Source organism: Saccopteryx leptura, chromosome 3 (genome assembly GCF_036850995.1).
Source record: "Saccopteryx leptura isolate mSacLep1 chromosome 3, mSacLep1_pri_phased_curated, whole genome shotgun sequence".
NCBI lineage: Eukaryota > Metazoa > Chordata > Mammalia > Chiroptera > Emballonuridae > Saccopteryx > Saccopteryx leptura.
Genome location: NC_089505.1, coordinates 148,844,299 through 148,864,860, shown reverse-complemented (window position 1 = coordinate 148,864,860; position 20,562 = coordinate 148,844,299). Strand labels below are relative to the sequence as shown.

Genomic DNA, 20,562 nt, shown 5'->3' with positions numbered 1-20,562 from the left:
AAGGCTAGAAAGCTGTTAAACATCTCACAGTGTATAGAAGAGCTCCCTTACCCCCACAAAGAATTATCCCCTCCAAAATGTCAATAGTGCCAAGATCTAGAGACCATAGTTTAGAGGGTACCCAATCTTTCTCTACTAGATTTATTTCGCATAGTGAGATTAAAAGCAATATGAATTTTGAAGGTTTCCTGAGTCCGTTTTTCCAAGTCTGCATTTCAATCACAAAACTATTTTGTTTGGAGGAAGCAGTTCTGTCCTCCTGGTTGATCCAGCATAGGACAGGGTTCTCATTGTCTGAAGGTTGCAGGAAGCCTCAGACACTCTCCCCATGCACTGTATCTGACTTGGGAATGAAAGAGGTTTGCATATGGGGGCCCATTTCATAACTGTAGCAATAGTATTTATGACACGTTGGTGCTGACAGCAACAGGTTCACCAGGCAAAGCACCTAGCCCTTGAGAAGATGTAGAAAGGAAGTTAAATAATTAAGTGCTATGTGTATGCAAGCTTCTTGACCTGAAGGTCATGGCTTTTTGCTACCAATATGTCTAAAAAAAAGTATACTCAGTAGAAGTCTTGTTGGAATGAAACACTTCTGAATCAATTTTTTATGACACCAAGAACTTTTTAATCACAAAGCCAGACACTAGAAGTAATTTAATGAGATAAGTAAAAAAAAAAAAAATCGAGTCCCTATTCAGTTGGCTCAGTGGTAGAGCATCAGCCTGATGTATGGAAGTCCTGGGTTTAATTCCCAGTCAGGGCACACAGGAGAATCAGTCATCTGCTTCTCCACCTCTCCCCCTTCTCTCTCTCTCTTTCTCTTTCTCTCTCTCTCTTCTCTCCTGCAGCCATGACTTGAAAGGTTCAAGCAAGTTGGCCATGAGTGCTGAGGATGGCTCCAGGATCTCACCTTAGGTGCTAAAATAGCTTGGTTACTGAGCAACGGAGCAGCAGCTCCAGATGGGCAGAAGATCACCCAGTAGGAGGCTTGCCAGGTAGATCCCAGTTGGGAGTCTGTCTCTCTGCCTCCCTGCCTCTCAATAATAATAATAATAATAATAATAATAATAATAAAACAATATTCAAAGAAATTAAACCCATGCTGTCAAACACAAGTCTACATAAATAAGTCTAGGAAAACATAGTAATTGCCAAGTGCCCACCACAAACTTAGGCCCCATCTCCAAATAAACATATAAATTTGTTGTTTTCATTTACAAAATTAAAACCAATTCTTCAAATATATTCTATCTTGATTCTTCTGCATTTCATTCCTTAGTTACCAATCTAAAGCTCAATTTGTAGGGAATTAAATAGGGCTGGTGTAAACGAGCAAATTTAAGGGGACCTTAGACGGTTAAATACATTTGGAAACAAGTCTGCCGTGGTTGGAATTGTTGTCTGTTTAGGGGAAAACTCTCCTTTAGGTGTACGCAGAATGTTGTCAGCTGCTGTCTTCAAAGCTGCTACTATTCTGGCAAGAATAAAAATGCATCGGGCTCATGGGATCAGATACGTAACCTGCGCGAGAAAAGAAGTTCAGCCGTTACTTACTGGCCTTTCAGTTCCCTTCCCCATCTTTCTTCACCAGCGTCACACAGTGCAGTGCATAGTGGCCAACCAGCTTCTCCTGCCTCATCTAAACAGAGACTGGACGAGAGTTGCTGGCAAGCAGTTGTAAAACAAAAGCAAATTTTAAAATAAAAACAGAGCTGATACCAGAGGAGCACACATGACAGATGTCTGCTTTAGACCCAAGCTGGCCAAGTGGCATGTTGAGTTTGAAGTAAAGAAGGGTACAGTTCAGAAAGATGGCATATTATGATGGCTAAAAACATAAGGTTCCATGTCGGGTAAATCTGGGTTTAAACACTGGCTTCATTATTTACTGATTCTGGGACTTTTGTCAATGTAAACTTTCTACACCTCCCTCTTGTCTTTATCTGTAAATGGGAGAAATAGTAGTACTTACTCATAAGGTTGGTAAGGCATATGAGTCAATTAGTATGGTCTGACACATAGTGAGTGCTAAAACATGATGTGCTTAAAAGGCAGGTGGAGATAGCAGTAGGGATAAAGGAAAGAACCATTCTCTAAAACAGGATGGCTCTTGTTTTTTCTCCTACTTAAGAGCCAGATTTGTAAGTGCACATTAATGCTTAGGCCTAGAATCCTGTGGATAGCCAAATTTGTAAGTGCACATTAATGCTTAGGCCTAAAATCCTGTGGCATTTGATGCTTGTTGAAGCAAGCATCCTGTGTGTTTCCAGAAAGTGGAACCTGTGGCTCAGGACAGGGACACTGTACTGGAGAACTCAAGACACATGCAAGGAAGCAGTTACCTTTGCACTCCGAGTAAGGACGCTATTCATTGCATCTGGGAAAATGGGCACATTTGTCAATAGCTATTGCTGCTTTTGCTCCCCCTTGATAGTGGAATTTTCAGCAACTCAGCCACCTATATTTTCATTAAGACATCTAGCAATATGCAACTGGATAGTATTTATTTTCATAAGAAAGGTCTCTGTTAGAATGAATCTCTTAGGCAGCGCATGAACTCTCCTGGGAGGAAATGCCACAGCTGCTGCTGCTGTCCTCTCGTGGGGCTGGCCCTGGTCAGATCTGTGGGAGAGGGAGTCTGAGATGAGGCGAAGCAGGATGCACATTCCTGAATTCTAATTCTAGGTGGACTCAAACCAAATCTACACCCTGGAGCAAAAATCTGTCCTTTTGTCCAGCCTGAAACTGTGACATCATTCAGGCACAGATAGATGTTTTAATAAGGTTGTAATCTTTTTATTACTATAATCAACCTTCTGACATACCACATGCGATTTTACTGGCTTGTGATGTTCCGTGGCTTTCTCTCTACATCACTCCAGTGGAGAGCTGATGGTGAGTGCCCATCCTTCCAGCATGGGAAGGCTCTCCTTCAGGGAGGTGTAGAGAAATCAGTAGGGCACGGATGCCAACATTTATTATTGATGCCATCGTGGCCAGAGTCGAAGGGCAGACGTGTTGCACTTGGGTAGCCACTCAGCTTAAGAGGCACTCAACTGAAATCTGACCAAGGGCTCTAGGAAAACACTGAGCCATGTCTGCATGTTCTGTTACTTTAGGGTGAAAGGTCTCAAGTAGAGAGAAAATAACTATGTACTTTAATTTATCCCCATTCTCCAACCCTGCTCTTTTGGATGTGGGATTGTGGAGAAGAAACAGTTCATGAAATTGCTGTTATACTACAACTGGTTTATAAACTGGAAATGGAGACCAATTAAAGAGTTCTTTCTTGTACAATGTGATGTTCCCAGTGAAACATAGAAAATATATCTTCTTTGTCTGTTGGAGCTCTCACTCCACCAAATACCCTCATGTTTTCTTGTACTCATACTATAGATAAGCATAGAAAAACCCCACAACTTCTGTATTATTGTATCATTCTGTCTTATTTTTCCATCTTGAGGAATTCTATTCAAAGCTTTATTCCTTTAAGAAACAGATGGTTAGGTTAAAGAAATGCTTCATCTTGAAACTCCACCATGAAAGGAAGGACTTCTGGTCAAAGCACACATTTCAAAGGGTGCCCTATATTTTGTGGTTGTGCAGTCACATCTGCAAAGTTTGAGAAAGCGATATTAAATATATAAAAAATGTGATGACGTGGACTCAGAGAATATTTCTCCATTACTGGAGTGGCCAATTATGTAGTGAAGCTGATGATAAAAGCACCCAGCTGCATTCTAGACACACATCGGGAGTCAGACGCACCAAGTTTCCTTCCTTTAATGTGTTCCTGGGTAGTTTGTCTGTACCTATCCAGAATATTCTTTTTTCCTTTGTTTTTCAAAAGCTTCCTCATGCCTTAGGTAGTGATACTCTTTCCCTGAGGCACATTGGTGAGGACCCCAAAGCTGACAGTCTCCGGGCTCTATCGCCACCTATATCAGAGCACCGAGAACACATCATCTAATTTCTTCCTTCCCAAACCTAATTCTTGGAATAAATCTACTTAACTGACATAATTTTTTTTTCTGTCCTCCATGTCACTGGAGGAAGTTCCCATGAATGCTAAAATTTCAATTAAATATAGAGCCTTCCAAAACCTAGGGGTTGGATAAAGGATATCACAGGCCTAACATATTAATATGAGATCTGATGACAAGGGCTACTGTCCACCTCTGGCTTCAGGGGCCTGCGTAGAACTCTGCTAACTATTTCAAAGAGCTCTGTTACTTCTTGTTAAAGTGGTCCTGTGCAAAATGGATCCCATCAGCAAGACCTTTACTTCGTCTCCAGCTTTCTGAGGAAACAGCCAGATTTGCCTTTTGTTCTTGGGTATTTGTTAAAGGGAGGTTGTTCGCCAGCATGTGATGTAATTATGGAAACTCATCTCTTGATTTCCTCTTTCCTGCCCCTGTGATGTGTGGCATAGAGGCAGAGGGCTCAGTAAGGTGGCAATAAGGCGTTTGCAGCCTCATGAGATGCAGGAGATTATTTTATGTATAAGAAGAGTTGTACATTTTCCACGTGCACACATGCTTCCTTATACTTGCAGCCACACTCACACATTATTAAACTCAAAGGTAAATGTAGCCTTATACAATGTGAAGATCAAAGTTTTCACTTCTATAATATTTTGAAAGTATCCTTCATTTCAAGTTATTACAAAATAGGATTTTTCCACCTCGTTATCAAAAAAGATACCACCTTCCTGGGCAGTTTCCTTCGTCTGTCTGAAGAAAGTGTACACTTACCATATTTGTCAATGGGTGAGAACTGAAGACTACTCTTCATCTCCTCCACAGACAGGCCTAGAGAGGAACATGGTCCAGCACTGGAAAATTCAAGGAGACACACGGGTTCACACTGTGAAACCACAGTGTGGGTTTGCTAATAACATTTTTATAAAACAGACTTATTTACTTATCATGGTTCCCAGAGAACTGGCAGACTGATCCACATAGGTGTTTTTATCTTACAAGTGACAAGCTGGAGAAGTATTCAGAATTACAGTAGTCCCCCCACATCTATGGCTTTGCTTTCCATGGTTCCAGTTACTCACAGTCAAATGGTATGAAAATATTAAATGGAAAATGCTAGAAATAATCTATGAGTTTTAAATTGCATGCCATTCTGAGTAGTGTGATGAAATCTTGCTCCATCACACCCTGTCCTGCCCCAAACACAACTCATCCATTTGTCCAGCATATCCACAATATATGCTACTCGCTCCTCAGACACTTAGTACTTGTCTTGGTTATTAAATCTACTACTGTGGTATTGTGCTGCTTGCTTCAAGTAATACTTGTTTTTTCTTAAAAATAGCGCCAAGCAAAAGAGTAGTTTAAACTATATCATTTGTAAGGATGGATAGGAAAAAAAAACACAACACATATAGGGTTTGGTACTATCTGCGATTTCAGGTGTCCATTGAAGATCTTGGAATTTATCCTGTGAATGTGGGGGGCTATTATATTTGGAGTAAATCAAATATAAATGTGAGTCCTGGCTCCTCTGGGTAAGTTACAATTCCCAGCTGTTTAATCTTGGGACTGTTACCCTTTCTGAGCCTCAGTTAATTTAAATGGGATAAGAACCTAAATAATTTTGAGTTTGTTTCAATGATTAAATATAACACAAAGGAGTATTGAATTTAAAATCTGGCTTAATATGCTTGCAAGCCTTACTTAAATGGAACTAATAACCACAACACTATTATCTTAAGAATAATCAATAAAAATAAAACACATCCAGAAGGGTGTTATTATTATGATGGCAATTACAAGAGTGGTAATACTACATACACTATATGATTCCTGGTATTAATCATTTATATTTATCACTTCCTTTCATCTTTCTCACTATCTTATCAGTACCAAATTATTTCTCCCATTTTACAGATTACAAAACTGGAGATAGAGTAATTGAGTTACATGTTACACAGGTTTGAGAAATGGCTCATCTAGGATTCAAATGCAAGCCTTTAACATTCCAAAGCATGTATGCTTATCCGCCATTCAAAAAGAAATTTCGTCCTGATTCCTAGCCTTCATTAATATTTCTTTCCCCCAAATTCCTCCTATTCTTTTACCATTTTGGTTACTGGCATTGCTATCTTTCTACTTCTCCAGACTCAAAACCTAAAGTTATCAAAACCCTTACCCTAATATTTAATCGCTTTTGTCAATTACTTAGACATCAGCAGTCTACCTTGTATCTATCTGCCTCATCCACACTTTAGCATCCTCAAAGAGGGTGCTGTAGTTATCCCCAGGACTACCCTCACTATGTCCATAGCAGAACCCAAATCAATTCTCTCCATCTCAATCACTGGCACCAATCTTTCAGTTACTTAAGCCAAAACTCTTAGACTCATCCTTGGTACCTTTCTTTTTCTCATATCTCTTACCTAATTCAAATCTTCTTAGCTCTGCCTCCAAAATGTAACCCTAATCCATATATCTCTCTCCTCCTTCAAAGTCTAGGCCATATAATCTTTTTCTTGTCTGGACCTCTGCAAATAGGCTCCTAATTGATCTTCTTACTTTCACTACTGTTCCCCTATAATCCATTCTCTGTGTATTATCTGGAGTAATATTTCCAAAATATAAAACAGATTAAGCCATTCACCTACTGAAAGCCTTCCATTGGCTTCCCAGTTCATTTAGAATTAAGTGCAAACACTTTACCCACCACCTTCAAGGCCTCTACATGCATCCCACTCCCCAGTTTGGCTAAGCACTTCCTTTGGGCATTCTTTCTGTCTCATGAACCCTCCAAGCTCCTTCCCAACCCAGAGCTTTTGCATTGTTAACTCTACTTGGAATGGTAAATAAACCTGAGTGCTGTTTGCCTGAGCCTTTGTCCTGCTCTCACCCATGACTGGCTCCTCTGCCATTCAGGCCTCAATTGGAGTGTTACTCTCTCAGAGAGGCTGTTCTGAAATGGCCATTCCCCTGCGTATGGCCACTTTTTATCACATCAAATCACATCAACTTATTTATTTCTTTCATAACTGTAAAAATACTTGTTTATTTATCCATTTATTTACACACTGTCCATATTCTTTCACACGATGAGTTTGGGAGCCTCATCTGCCTTGTCTCCCTTATTTCCTGTTATATACTCAACACTCAGAATGGTGCCTGGCACCTAGGAGAAGCTTTAAACATAGGTTTTTGGGTTTTTTTAATGATCTAATTAATTGATAGATCTCTAAATGATGTCCTTCTCTTCAGTCACTCAGTCTTCCCCTCCACAAAGTCTTTTTGTGACAAAAATCTTACCATGGCATTGCCCTGCTCCCCACTGAAGTTCTTTAGGCTGATGTTCAAATTCCTCTGTAATCCAATCCCACTTGCATCGTGTGTATATCAAGGGTAGTCAACCTTTTTATACCTACCGCCCACTTTTGTATCTCTGTTAGTAGTAAAACTTTCTAACTGTCCACCAGTTCCACAGTAATGGTGATTTATAAAGTTGGGAAGTAACTTTACTTTATAAAATTTATAAAGCAAGTTAAAGCATATAATAATAATTACTTACCAAGTACTTTATGTAGGATTTTTGTTAAGTTTGGCAGAATAAGTTTTTATAAAACAACTTACTACTCAGAATTGAATGACAAGATAACCTGGACATATTTTCTTTGAATATATGTACCCTGATTTATTGATGTCACCCCATTAAAATAAAAATTTATTTATAATAAAAACAAAAACAACTTACTATAGTTAAATCTATCTTTTTATTTATACTTTGGTTGCTCCATTACCACCCACCATGAAAGCTGGAACACCCACTAGTGGGCAGTAGGGACCAGGTTGACTACCACTGGTGTCACACACCCCCAGCCCACCCCAGTTCCAGCCACACTAATAGAATTTGGATTTTCCAAACAATCCTGACTTTTTCCCTGCCCCACGATGGTAGCTGAGTTGCTCTCACCACTTGACTCAACCTAGTGCTATCTTTTTGATCCCTGACAGGGACCAGGTGTTCTGGTCAAGAATGGATGAGATATTCTGGTGCTTGACTCCTGGAATCTGAATCCTGACTCCAATATATGCTAGCTCTATGACCTTTGACAAATTTATTTATCATAGTTTTCACTCCATAAGATGCACCTGACCATAAAGCACACCTAGGGTTTTAAGGAGAAAAATAAGAAAAATAATATTCTGAACCAAATGGTGTGTTAAAATATTTAATAAAATATCATATTTTTTGCTCCATAAGACACATGGGCATTTTCCCCTCCACTTTTGAGGGGGGAAAAAGTGTGTCTTATGGAGCGAAAAATATGGTAACTGCTCTATGCTTCAATGTATGCAACTGTGAAATGGGAATACAACAACACTTAGAAGGTTAATCATGAGACTTAAAGAATTAATAAGTTTAAAGTCTTTTAAACAAAACTGGCACTTAGTAAGCACTCTATAAAGGTTATAAACTTTGATTATTCATCAAGGTCCAACTCAAAGGCAGCATTTCCTCAAAGTCCCCCTGGAAATTCCTGGTCAGAATTTCATACTCTCCAGTACTTTGTATTCCTCTCCCAGTCCTGGTCGGAGCTTGCCTCAGTGCAGAATGACTACATGTGTATGCTGTTTAAGAGTTTGGATCTCCCACTGGGCTTACCTGGTACTTAGTAAATAGTTAAAATAATAAAACTGTGTTAAGTGATGTTATTGCAAAATGTTCACTTGGAGAAGTTAGGTTTCTCTAAACTTTCACAATTAATTCACTTAGCTGCCTTGAAAATGACTGCATGTTTGGCTTTACTTTCTTTTTTTTTTATTGGCTTTACTTTCTTAAGCTATAAAGGCAAGATGTTGTTTCTTAGAGCAGTGATCCCCAAACTTTTTTGGGCCACGGACCAGTTTAATGTCAGAAAATATTTTCACGAACCGGCCTTTAGGGTGGGACGGATAAATGTATCACGTGACCAAGACAAGCGTCAAGAGTGAGTCTTAGACGGATGTAACAGAGGGAATCTGGTCATTTTTAAAAAATAAAACATCATTCAGACTTAAATATAAATAAAACGGAAATAATGTAAGTTATTTATTCTTTCTCTGTGGACCAGTACCAAATGGCCCACAGACCAGTACCCGTCCGCGGCCTGGGGGTTGGGTACCACTGTCTTAGAGGAAAGCAATGATTAAAAGGAAAAAGAAGTATTGACTTAAAGTGGGACATGCTGTGATCGCAAGCAACATTAAATGGCAAACCACACTAAGTACTGAGCAATAGAATGTCATCCAAGATATTTTTCAAAATAAAATCTACCCTACTAATACCTGTAACCTCTTTAGCACCCTAGCTCCTTTTAAGAAATGTTCTATACACTGTAGTCTTGGCAACAACGAGATAATAGAGAATAAATATTTTATCATCAAAAAGGCTATCTGGTTTCCTATGAGTAAAAGCCCATCTCCAAGCTGTTTATTTATTCAGCTGCTGAATACAATTTGTGCCAGGGGGACTTAACCTCCTTGCCCAAGAGATACCGCACAGTCAGTCTCTGGCCCGATTACAGGATGACAGACGGATGGAAGCTAAGCACGCACCAATCAAACAAAGCAGAAGAAACCGGACCTTGATCAATGGAACTAGCTGTCCTCAACCCATGTGCATTCTGACTTCAGCAGAAGTTTCACAGAAGCCCAGAGATTAAAAAGAGACGCCAGGACCTCTGTTTGCTGAAGTTGTGGTCAGTGAAAACGGGCATTTCCAGTGATGCGGCTACACCATGATTTCAATGACAGTAAATGTGAACTAATGGCAGGTAAGAAGGGCACTCAGTTCCGCAGTCTTTCAACATTACTGTTCTTCTAGTCGCCTTCTTCCTGCTAACAGGATAACATGTTATATAGAGGCATGTATGTGCATAATACAGAATAGTGACAGGGAATTTTATGTACACTTTTATGAAAAGGGAATGAAATTTTCTTTTGTAAAGAGAATAAGATAGTCTTTAGGTTAGTTTTTGCACACTATCACATCATATTGATAGATCTTATTTTAGTGCTAAAATAGTTTCAATCATTTTAGGCTAAATAGTTCAAATAAGCTCTGTGATGATATATATGTAGAGATTAACATAATCATCAGCCATTGTCTCTTACAAAGTTCTGCTAGGGAATGAATAATTTATCCAGAATGTAGAGCAGAAGCAAAATTAAAAAAATATTTCTTGCTTCTCATTCCATGCTTTATGGGTATGGACTACTTAGCAGACTGTCTACTAATGAGGACAGTTCACACACAAACCCACATATGTAATTTGTCTTGTGTGTGCATGCCATTTAGGCCATGGTTTGTCAGCACAAACTAGCATATGTTCAAATAGTCACATGGTCTGTGAATAATCTCATGCACCCTGACCAAAGAAACAAGGTCATTCACAACTCAATTATCAAGCTATTTTGGCTGAAATAAATGCAGAGATAATGATGCTCGCGACAAGCACATTAAGCAAAAAATATTCAAGGTAAAGTGATCAATATGTATGTAAGATTACAGACTAGCTATGAAAAATGGGGAAAATATCTTGAAATAAGTTTTTCTGTACACTGAATAAAAGTGCTGATTACTAGAAGCTATCATGGGTTCAGTAAGAAAGAATGTCATGCTAGATTTGCTTTATTTATTTTTGGTGAAGAAAATTTAAAGGTGGAAATCCATAGGTTAGAACATTCATCTGGATTTTCACAGATACTGGACAGAGTTTCTCCAGCTTGCTTGGTAACTAAGAAGGGCAGAGCAATGCCAGATGACAAATGGTTAGATTGGATTGTCACTGGTTGATATCCAGAATTGATATAAACTTCAAGTGCATGACATTACCCACAAAGGTAAGTTGAGCCTTAGACACTGGAAATAGTTAAAACAAAATAGCCCGTTTCCTAAAGTTAGAATTGTCCAGCAATAGATTGAGTTGTTCTAGACGGGGTTACTGTCCAATCTCTGGAAGCATTCAAGCTATGGTTGAAGAACCTTTTGACTGGATGCTGTAGGAAGGATATAAATGTCCACCTGGGATATAAGTGTCCATCTGGACATCTCATAATGTGATGTCCCAGGTTCTTCCACTTCTTACATTATGTACTTCTTTAGAAGGTATTCGTGAACCATGTAGTCTTTGAGAAACCAGATTCAATGCTTTGGAAAGGCAGAGTGAGATTTCTCAGTTCCCACTTAGGTAGAAGATTTTTATCTTCCTTATCTGCAGTTCTGACATTGGGCCAGGGTTTACTGCCTGATTTTCACATACAGACCACAGCACACCTGGCTACACATCACCGCTACACCTCAAGGTGGCTTTTGTATCTTTTTGTATATCTACATTTCATCTGAGATAGTAACTGAACTGTGCTTTTTGCCGTAAGGAACCCTCTCCTTTAGTGATCTATTTCAAAGGGAGAACCACACTGCCATCTAAGAAGAAGCAAAAAGAGTGTAGAGGAATCACTGTCACATAAACTCATTACTAGGGACTTCAATGACAGGTGAGCTTGTGTATGGTTGGTACTGGAAAACACAGCTCTGCTTCACAAAATTTTTATATATAATAAAATAGATTCATTTTGCAATGCCATATGGGGGGGGGGATCCTAAAACACTATGTTGTCTATTAATCCAGAAAGGTGTATTGTTAATCAAAGCTCAAGAGGAAATAAAGAAAATTCTGTTGAAAGAGACTCTGAGGAGTTCTGGTGCCATCTTTCCAGAGGGTGGTAGCAGGCGGTGCCACAGTGAGTCCACGCGGACTCATTTAGAGCCTCAAAAGCAGCCAGTATTGTGGCTTCCAACGTACAGCTGCCAAATGCTCTTGGTATTGGAGCAATGAATCATGGTTTTGGCTGTGGGATTTCATGAATTCTCAGAATATTTGCTAGTGTCATTATGGCTTCTGACTGAATTGCTTTCCAAGGAAGACTTCCGATGGGCGTACAATCCAAAAGGAACAATTTTGATCACATTTGTCCAAGTGCAGCTTTTTCAAGGCTAGGGACTTTTATTTGGTGCATTTCAGTGAATATATAGTCTACAAGGCTTGAAAGCAAGTATGAAATGAAAACAACTGTATAAAAATAAAGACCTAGAACACTAAGTTCTACCATAATGATTTAATAATAATAATAATTTCTTAGATTTGCAGAGGGCTGTATTGTTTCCACATACTTTTCTATTGATTAGCTTAAATCATTTTTACTTTATGAGGTAAGAATGAGGTGTCTGGGAAAGCATTAATTTTATCTCCATTCTATGCAGGTGGAAAGTTAGTCTGGGAAAGTTTGAATAATGTGCATAACAAAGTTAGTAAGAGGCAGAACCAGAATTTGAACAAAAGATCTTCAAATTTCCAGTCCATGCTCTTTCTTCTAAAACACACTGAATTTAATCACAGCACCTGTCAAACTGTTGGTATGTTAGCATATGGGTAGCTCACTGAATTAGTCATAAGTTACAGAGTTTTGGACCCTTTGCATATAAAGATAAATTCTAAATTTCTTATAAGGAAATATTCCTTATCATCCTAGAGTTTTGTTAGATCTTTTAAAAAATTATACTTTCCCCTGTCCAACAATGGCTTGCTTATCCTATGGGCAGGGATGCCAAAAATATGAGACACTTTCATTTAGAAAGTTTAGTGTGTGTGTCTCTGATCTTGTGTGAGCTTTTCTAAGCTGATCGTGCATGAATTCCTTTTCCTAAACACTGTCCTGGCAATGTTGAACAGAAAGCCATTAAGTTACTAGTGTGATTAAAGACTTCTGGCAAATTTTTCTTCCATTCAAGTAGGTTCAATTAGTTTTCATGCAGTTGAAAATGCCTTCAGGCTACCTGTAACTTGGAAGATTGAGCCATTTGGACTTTGAATAAGGCAACATCATCCAAGACCTCACAGCTTTGCCAATATGCTTTGAGGTTTGTTGGTTCTTTTGGCCACTGTGATAATGATGTCACCTACCTAAGAATATTAACATAAGGATCAATGCTTCATGCATCCTTACCTTATCCCCTTCCTCAAGAGTAATATATCCAAGTTAGGAGTCATTTCTTTCACGCAAAAAGAAACACACAGAAGCCACATCTAAGAGGAATTTCAGTTCTTTTAATACTAATCCATAAGACTAATACAAAAAAAAAAAAAGGTGGAGAAACAGCCCTCTGAGATCCCTAATAAAGGTGTTTATGCAAGGAAAATAAATGCCTTGTCACAGAAAAGGCTACTAGAGTCATCTGGCTGTTCCTTCTGGCATTCAGCTGAAAATAAATAGATCTACTTAAAACAGATCTGTCAGAGGGATAAATGCCTTTCTAGGCTTTGCAATGTCTTTCTGTACAGCACTTTTTTCTTTGGCCCAAAGAGAAAGATGCTATGAGAAATGAGATAACCTTTGGCCTAACTTTAAACTAGCCCAGTCAAACACTTATGAATAAACGTTTGTTAATTTATCAGCTAAGTTCAACATATTTATTTATTCATGATTTCATTCTAGCTGTTTCCAAAACATCGTTTTGTCTTTGTCAATATTCCCTACTTGATAATGTCCTAAATTAAAGCAAATTTATTGCTCTCATTACAATGAATGGGCAATGGCCAAAGTAGTTAATGGGGTCAGAGATCAGTACAAAATATCTTTTTCAGGAAAATCAAACCCATCAGCTTTCTTTCAATGGCAAATGTCCCCAGGCTATAAAAGGGCTGAAAGACTTGGTAATGGGTCACGGCTCTGTTTGAGCCATTAGGCAAACATCCAAGGTCTCAGCTCCCCCATTTTTAAAGAAAAAAGCAATTACACAAAGAATTATGAATAAGGAAAAATGCAGGGAGAACTAAAAATGTGCATTAATTCCTTGATGACTCATAAATTATTAATATGCTCAACAGTAACCTAACACCACCACCACTTCTTAATGTACCTGTATGTTGAGCAGGTATAAATGAGTCAGTTGTACAATCCAACAGGTGATGCACTTTGCATACCTTTACTACTAATACTGAGGAACATGCTTTAAACATAGCAAATTATTTCTTATTCTTTGCCTTTTGGATTTGCTATTATCCAAAAAAAAAGAAAAGCATTTAAGATTTTAGAGCTCTGAGATCTCTGAGATCTTGGTTAATGATGGTCATGGAGCCCTCTCCTCACTCCTGCATTTTTCCACCTCCCATTTTTTTTGTTTTTTTGTATTTTTCTGAAGCTGGAAACGGGGAGGCAGTCAGACAGACTCCCGCATGCACCAGACCGGGATCCACCCCGCACACCCACCAGGAGGCGATGCTCTGACCACCAGGGGGCGATGCTCTTTTGCGACCAGAGCCACTCTAGCGCCTGAGGCAAAGGCCATAGAGCCATCCCCAGCGCCCAGGTCATCTTTGCTCCAATGGAGCCTCAGCTGCGGGAGGGGAAGAGAGAGACAGAGAGGAAGGAGAGGGGGAGGGGTGGAGAAGCAGATGGGTGCCTCTCCTGTGTGCCCTGGCTGGGAATCGAACCCAGGACTTCCGCACGCCAGGCCGACGCTCTACCACTGAACCAACCAGCCAGGGCCCCACCTCCCATTTTAACAAGAAGGAAATGGAAGCCTTGGGAAGTAAAATAGCTTATCTAGGTTCACATAACCAGGTTAGAGTGAAGTCAGGCATACAACCTGGGGTTCTACACTCCTAGTCTTCTTTGATGGTTTTTACTCCTAATTTTAAGAAGAAAAAGGAAACTAAAATTTGTGTGCACCTGCTAAGTGCCTTACAAATTTCATTACATTTGCCCCACCTAACTACCCATTCCACATGTGAGGAAACCAGGCTCAGAAAGTCTAAGCCTTGTCCAGGATCACACAGCTGTAATTCAATTGGAGGCTAGGCAGTATCCAAATCTCCTGCTTTTCCCACTTTTTCCAATTCTGTTGACTTTAGAAATGATTCCCAGATTTATACCTATAACCTAGTCTCTCTCCCTCTCTCTATGGTTGTTTATCAAGCACAATGCCAGGTACTGCACTAAGTGCTAAAGATCCAGATCTGGATTCTGCTCCCTGTGGTAAACAGAAATGCAGGCATGTGAAAGTAACCCTCAATGCCTGGGAACTTGGTGCTTGCTCTAAAAGGTACCCTTCTTACACACAGGAAAAGGACAAGGAAGAGTTCCCGGGGAGGGGCGGGGCAGGTTCTGGGACAGCACTAGGACTAGATAGAGGCCTTTGCAAAGCGTTAGCAAATCAAATGGCTTTCTCTTTGAGAGACACCTGTCTTTCTCTGAGTACCTCTTAACTTTCCCGTGTTAAATGTTCCAGGCTTGTTTTGTACATTCCTTGCCCCAGCCATAAAAGCGGCCATTTCTTCAAAGCAGTCTGATATTTTGGGGCAGAGAATTTAAAAATCAAGATCTGGGGGCTTGGTATGTTCTTTGCCACTGAAGCATTGCTGCTCACAGGCACTCTTATTGAGTGAACAAAACTAGACATTTCTGTGTGTGTGTGTGTGTGTGTGTGTGTGTGTGTGTGTGTGTGTAAACCTTTGGATCTCTACCCACTCAAATCATAATTCATTTTCATATCTCTAATTCAATATCACAGGGTTCATTCTAGGTTTCTCCCTTTCCATATCTGTAATGCCCTTCTCTAATGGAGAAGAACCTGGGTTCCACTATCCTTAAATATAGTTACTTAGTTAATCAATGCCCCTGAATGTATACAATTCTCCAGTTGCTGTCCCACCCCCACCCCTCAATGCGCACACAGACATCTCCTTTACCCCATTTGGGCTCTAACATCAAATACTTGCTGTTTCTGTCGTAACACATGGATGCCCTCCTTACCCTTTTGTGTTCTAACACCTTTTTATGGGCTATTCCCCATGTGCTGGCCCCAAGTAGGTGCCTTCTCATCTACCTTGGGCTCCGACAATCAGCACTGAGCTATGTTTCTCATCCTGCTCAGGTTCAATTCATTTGGAATGGTGGCTTACCCACACTTATACCCTCTGTACCATTCTCACACTCAAACTTCTCCACACTGGACACCTTCTTCCTGTGCTGACACCCTTCTCCAAATACGTGGAAACACAATGGGCCACCACCTTCCTGTATGAATATGCCTCTCACTGTGCTTGGGCTCTTACACTTCACGTGGGGCCACTGCTTTACTATTCCTTCTCACAGGTGTCCTTCTTTCCAAGCTTGGACTGTGACTCCCATGTCATGTTGCTCTACTTCATTGTACCTGGACTCTAGAATCTTTGGCTGGGTGTCCCCAAGCCACTGTAGAAACCCTCTCCTCCTCCAACTCTGGCTTCAACACTTCCTGCCCTGTAGCTGTCTCCTACCATTCTCACCATCACAGGCATATTCTCTGTACCTGACCTAGAGTCAGACATCCTGCTCTACATCCTGTGGGGAAATTGACCTTGCTCAGCCTTGTCTAGTGGCTTTTGGGCTAAATCATTTAGGAAAGGAAGAGAAAGGAAGAGAGAATAGCAATAAGGATGAACTTTTGAAAATGTTAATGAGATCATGTCACGTCCCTGCTCGCAATCCCTCAGTGATGGCCCAATACCTATAGAACAACACCCTAATGCTCTGTCTTGACTGAGAAAGCCTTCGTGGTCTTTTTACTTGTCTATCTGGGACTGCATTTTGTGCCAGTCCCCTCCATGGGGGCCTTCCATTTCTTCTCTTTGTTCCTGCCATATAAACTCTACACTTACTTTTTAGTTCTCCTGAATGCTGTTTCCCAGTTTTCTTTCTTTTTGTCCTTCTAATTACACCATCTAAACTATTCTTCTAGTCACTCTTTATCCCTTCAAGCCATCTGTATTGTCAGCATAGCACTTATCAACATCTCAGTTTCCTTACTTATTTATTCATCATTTGTCACCTGTGTAGGCAGATATAGTGCTCTGTTTATAGACCTGACCTACTTGGAAAATCACCCACAGAGGTTTCTATATACACCCATGGTTTCATGTGTCTCTAGCTTTAAGGGAGGGGTGTTAATGTTCTTTTGACAATTCTAAGACTTGTTCTATGTATATCCCTAGAGGTTACAAAATAAGATTAAGTCTGGGTTGACCACAGCAGTGACTTATTCATTTATATACCTTTTATTTATCTTTCTTTCTTCTCTTTCCTTCATTGTGCTTCTTGAGATTATGTTTCAGAAAATCAGTTTACACTCAGATCCTTGTGTCATGGTCTGTTTTTGTAGGAACTCAAATTAAGGCGCCTGCCTCTCTTCAGTAGAATGCAAGTTGTGTAATAGCAGAAACTTGTCTGTCTTGCTTACTATTGTGTCTTGATTCTCAGTGCATTAAACTAATTATCATGTACTAGGCACTCAATGAATGTGTATTAAATAAATAATTAAATAATTGAATGATAATTCTTCCTTTGAAATTTTATGGCTCTGGCCAGTGGCTCAGTGGATAGAGCATCGGCCTGGTGTATGGATGTTCTGGGTTAGACCCCTGGTCAGGGCACAAAGGACAAGCAACCATCTGCTTCTCCCCAACTCTAGAGCAGGGGTCAGAAATTTTCCAGTACAGAGCCAGATAGTAAGTGTATGAGGCCTTGAAGAGCACATGGTCTCTGAAGTATTCAACTCTGCTGTTGCCTCACAAAAGCAGACAAAGACAATATGTAAAAAATGAGTGAGGCTGAGTTCCACTACAATTTTACAGGAAATGGACAGAGAGATGGATTAGGCCTCTGGACTATAGTTTATCACCCTCTCTTTAGAGCAATGGATACATCTGAGATGAGTTGCCTCCTGAGCTGCCTTCCACCTTTGAACCAAACAATTCTATGTTAATGAAAGTAGAATCTCAACTCATCTTCATTCTGTTTCTCCTAAAAGTTGAGTAATGAAGACTAAAATGAATGTGCTAATAGCAAAAGAGAAAAAGTACGTAGTTGACACTTATTCAGTGTTTACTATATCTCAGATATTTACAAGTAGTATTCTCACTGAATCCTCATTGCAATGCTTTAAAAAAGGTGATATTTTTATTTTTATCCTATAGATGAGACATTTGAGACCTGGAGAGCCCAACTAACTTGCCCAAGGTCACACAGCTTATACATAGTAAAACTTGAATTTGAATTCGGATCCATCTGAGCCGAAGCTTTTAACCACTACTTTATAATAATGGCCACTGGTGGATACATAAATAAAAATCACAAAACCGATTTTATTGATGGAAGATAAAAGCAACAACTAGATAGGTGCCTATAGAACAGTACATATCCATTTCCCCTTTGGGTCTGATGAAAGTTCAAAGTCCATCTTTGATGATATTACATCTGTAGGCTCCATTGTGTGAATTCAGATCCCTGCAAGAAATTCCATGTTCTTTTGTTCTTTATGACAGGCCAGTCTGGCTGGGAAGGTTTAAAACTCCCTAAACTCTTTGAACACGCAGAACATTGATCTTCACAAACCATTTGAAACACCCTAAGGAGGTTACAAATTACAAGTAATGCTTGTTTTAAGTGCATGTATGCCAAACCTGGGGGACCTTTTGCCTCATCACAAAACACCAAAGCTTTCCTCTCCTCTTCTGTGTATTCTTTGCTGTCAGACCCTGAATAGCAAAATGGTATTATGTTGCTAAGGTGCCTTGCTCTCATGGAAAAGCTCTTCTGTGAATAATGTGGGGGCTCTTACCCCACTCTGGTTTGATGGGCTTAGTGCTTTATTGAATCCTGGGGCAAGCCGGGGCTTAGTATTTCTTGCAGAGCAGGCCAGTGCTCCTGCTTTCTGTGTTGGCAGGAACATGACTGTGGATTCTGAAAGAAAGCTCTGAGTCTTCCGCACTGCTAGAACTTCATGGTCATTTCTGCAGTGGTGTTTATTGAGCCTTGATACGTCACATGCCAAACCGCACACTCCTTCTGAATAGGAGCTATGCTTTGTTATTTATCTCTGTAACCCTGGCATTTGGGGCCTGGCACAAAGCATGCTCTCCACACATATTTAATTTAAATAATGAATTGTTAGAACTGAACTCCTGGTCATCCCTCCAGCTTCACCTTTCAGTCCCAGTCCTCTGTGCGGGTTTGCCAAGTGATTAGATGCACCAGGTCAAGTCAGACAGAGTTAGGTTTTCAGTACTGGCTCCTGCATTGCCTAGTTGTAGCTTTTGACCACGTTATTTAACTTTCTTGTGCCTCAATTTCCCTTTCCATACAGTGGAGGATAATAATTGTACCTATAGTATATGTAGGACATTTTGTGTAGCTTATGTAATGATATATACATAAAGTATGTATAAGAATCCCTAATGTATATTCTCATTCTTATTGCCATTTCTTCCTACTGCAATCTTCCCTTTTCTTTCATTGAATAATTCTCCTTATCTTTCAGGCCTTGGCTTCTTTCTCTCCAACACTTGGTTAGCTGCCCTCTTCCGTGTGTTTTCCATCACATTGTTGATGTTTTTCCACTTGCTGTCTCCCCCAGTGTTCAGTCCACAGCCTGTGTTAAATAAAATGTTTACTAATAATTGGATGAGAGAAAAATGGGTTTAATGAGCAAACTAATCGCCTATCATTCATCTCATTGTGTGACCCTTTTAACAAGCTGCTTAATTGCGTCACTTCTCTGCTCAGATTCCTGCAATGGCATGCACCCCAACCTTAGTAAATGCTTAAGTCTCCCCAATGGCCTTCACCTGCTTCCTAATCTGCCCCTGCTCTCACCACTTCTCCACTCCGTCTCCTGGTCCTCTTCCCTATGGTCGCTTTGCTCCTTCTGGTTTCCCGGCTGTTCCCTGAGTTCACAGACATCATCTCACCTCAGGGAATTTGCACTAACTGTTCCCACATCTGAAAGGCTCTCCCCAGGGGCCTGTGGTTTTCTCTTTTACTGTGTTTACTATATCTTTGCTCAAACGTTATTTCTGGGTGAGGCCTTCTCTGACCATTCTGTTTAAAATTGCAAACCACCTGTTTTTGCACTCCCTTATCCCCTATGCCTGCTTTAATATACTATATAATTTACTTTAAAAAATAGTCTATCATTCTTCTCCCCCACTAGAATAAGAGCTCTGTTAGAAAAGAGATTATTTTGTGAATTTGCTGGTGTATTACAGAACCTAGAAATGTAAGCCCTGGATAAGTATTTGCTAAATAAATGAATTCATTAAGTTTAAAAATGCCCATAACCTCCAGTCTGAGAAAAATAAAAAATCTCTTATGAACTTCTTTCTAAAGAGATTATGTGGCTTTTTTTTTAAGTGAGAGTTGGGGGAGATAGTTAGACAGACGTCTGCATGTGCCCCGACCAGGATCCACCTGGCAACCTCCATCTGGAGCCAATGCTCAAATCAACCAAGCCATCCTTAGCACCCAGGGCTGACGCTCGAACCAATAGAGCCACTGGCTGCAGAAGGGGAAGAGGGAGAAGGGAGAAGCAAATGGTCGCTTCTTTTGTGTGCCCTGACTGAGAATGAAACCCAGTACATCCATACACTGGGCCAACGCTCTATCTACTGAGCCAAACAGCCAGGGCCATGGTGTTTTGATAAGGCAATTCTTGTACAATTTTTGA

The 20,562-nt window shown here is 40.0% G+C and overlaps 1 protein-coding gene across 2 annotated transcripts in view; it reads right to left on the bottom strand.

Moving 5' to 3' along the window:
• Nucleotides 1-610: 610 nt before the first annotated feature.
• The window catches only part of TNNI3K (TNNI3 interacting kinase), a 286,731-nt gene continuing 266,779 nt past the window's right edge, over nucleotides 611-20,562 (bottom strand). The window contains exons 24-25 of one of the 2 annotated variants that reach the window (XM_066376575.1): nucleotides 4,758-4,837; nucleotides 611-1,524 (exon numbers count right to left, since the gene is read on the bottom strand). In XM_066376575.1, coding sequence (XP_066232672.1) covers nucleotides 1,448-1,524; nucleotides 4,758-4,837 — 157 coding nt within the window. In that variant the 3' untranslated portion in view covers nucleotides 611-1,447. Of the gene's footprint in view, nucleotides 1,525-4,757; nucleotides 4,838-18,311; nucleotides 19,489-20,562 lie in introns of those variants that run through there. The other variant, XM_066376576.1, reaches the window with a different exon arrangement.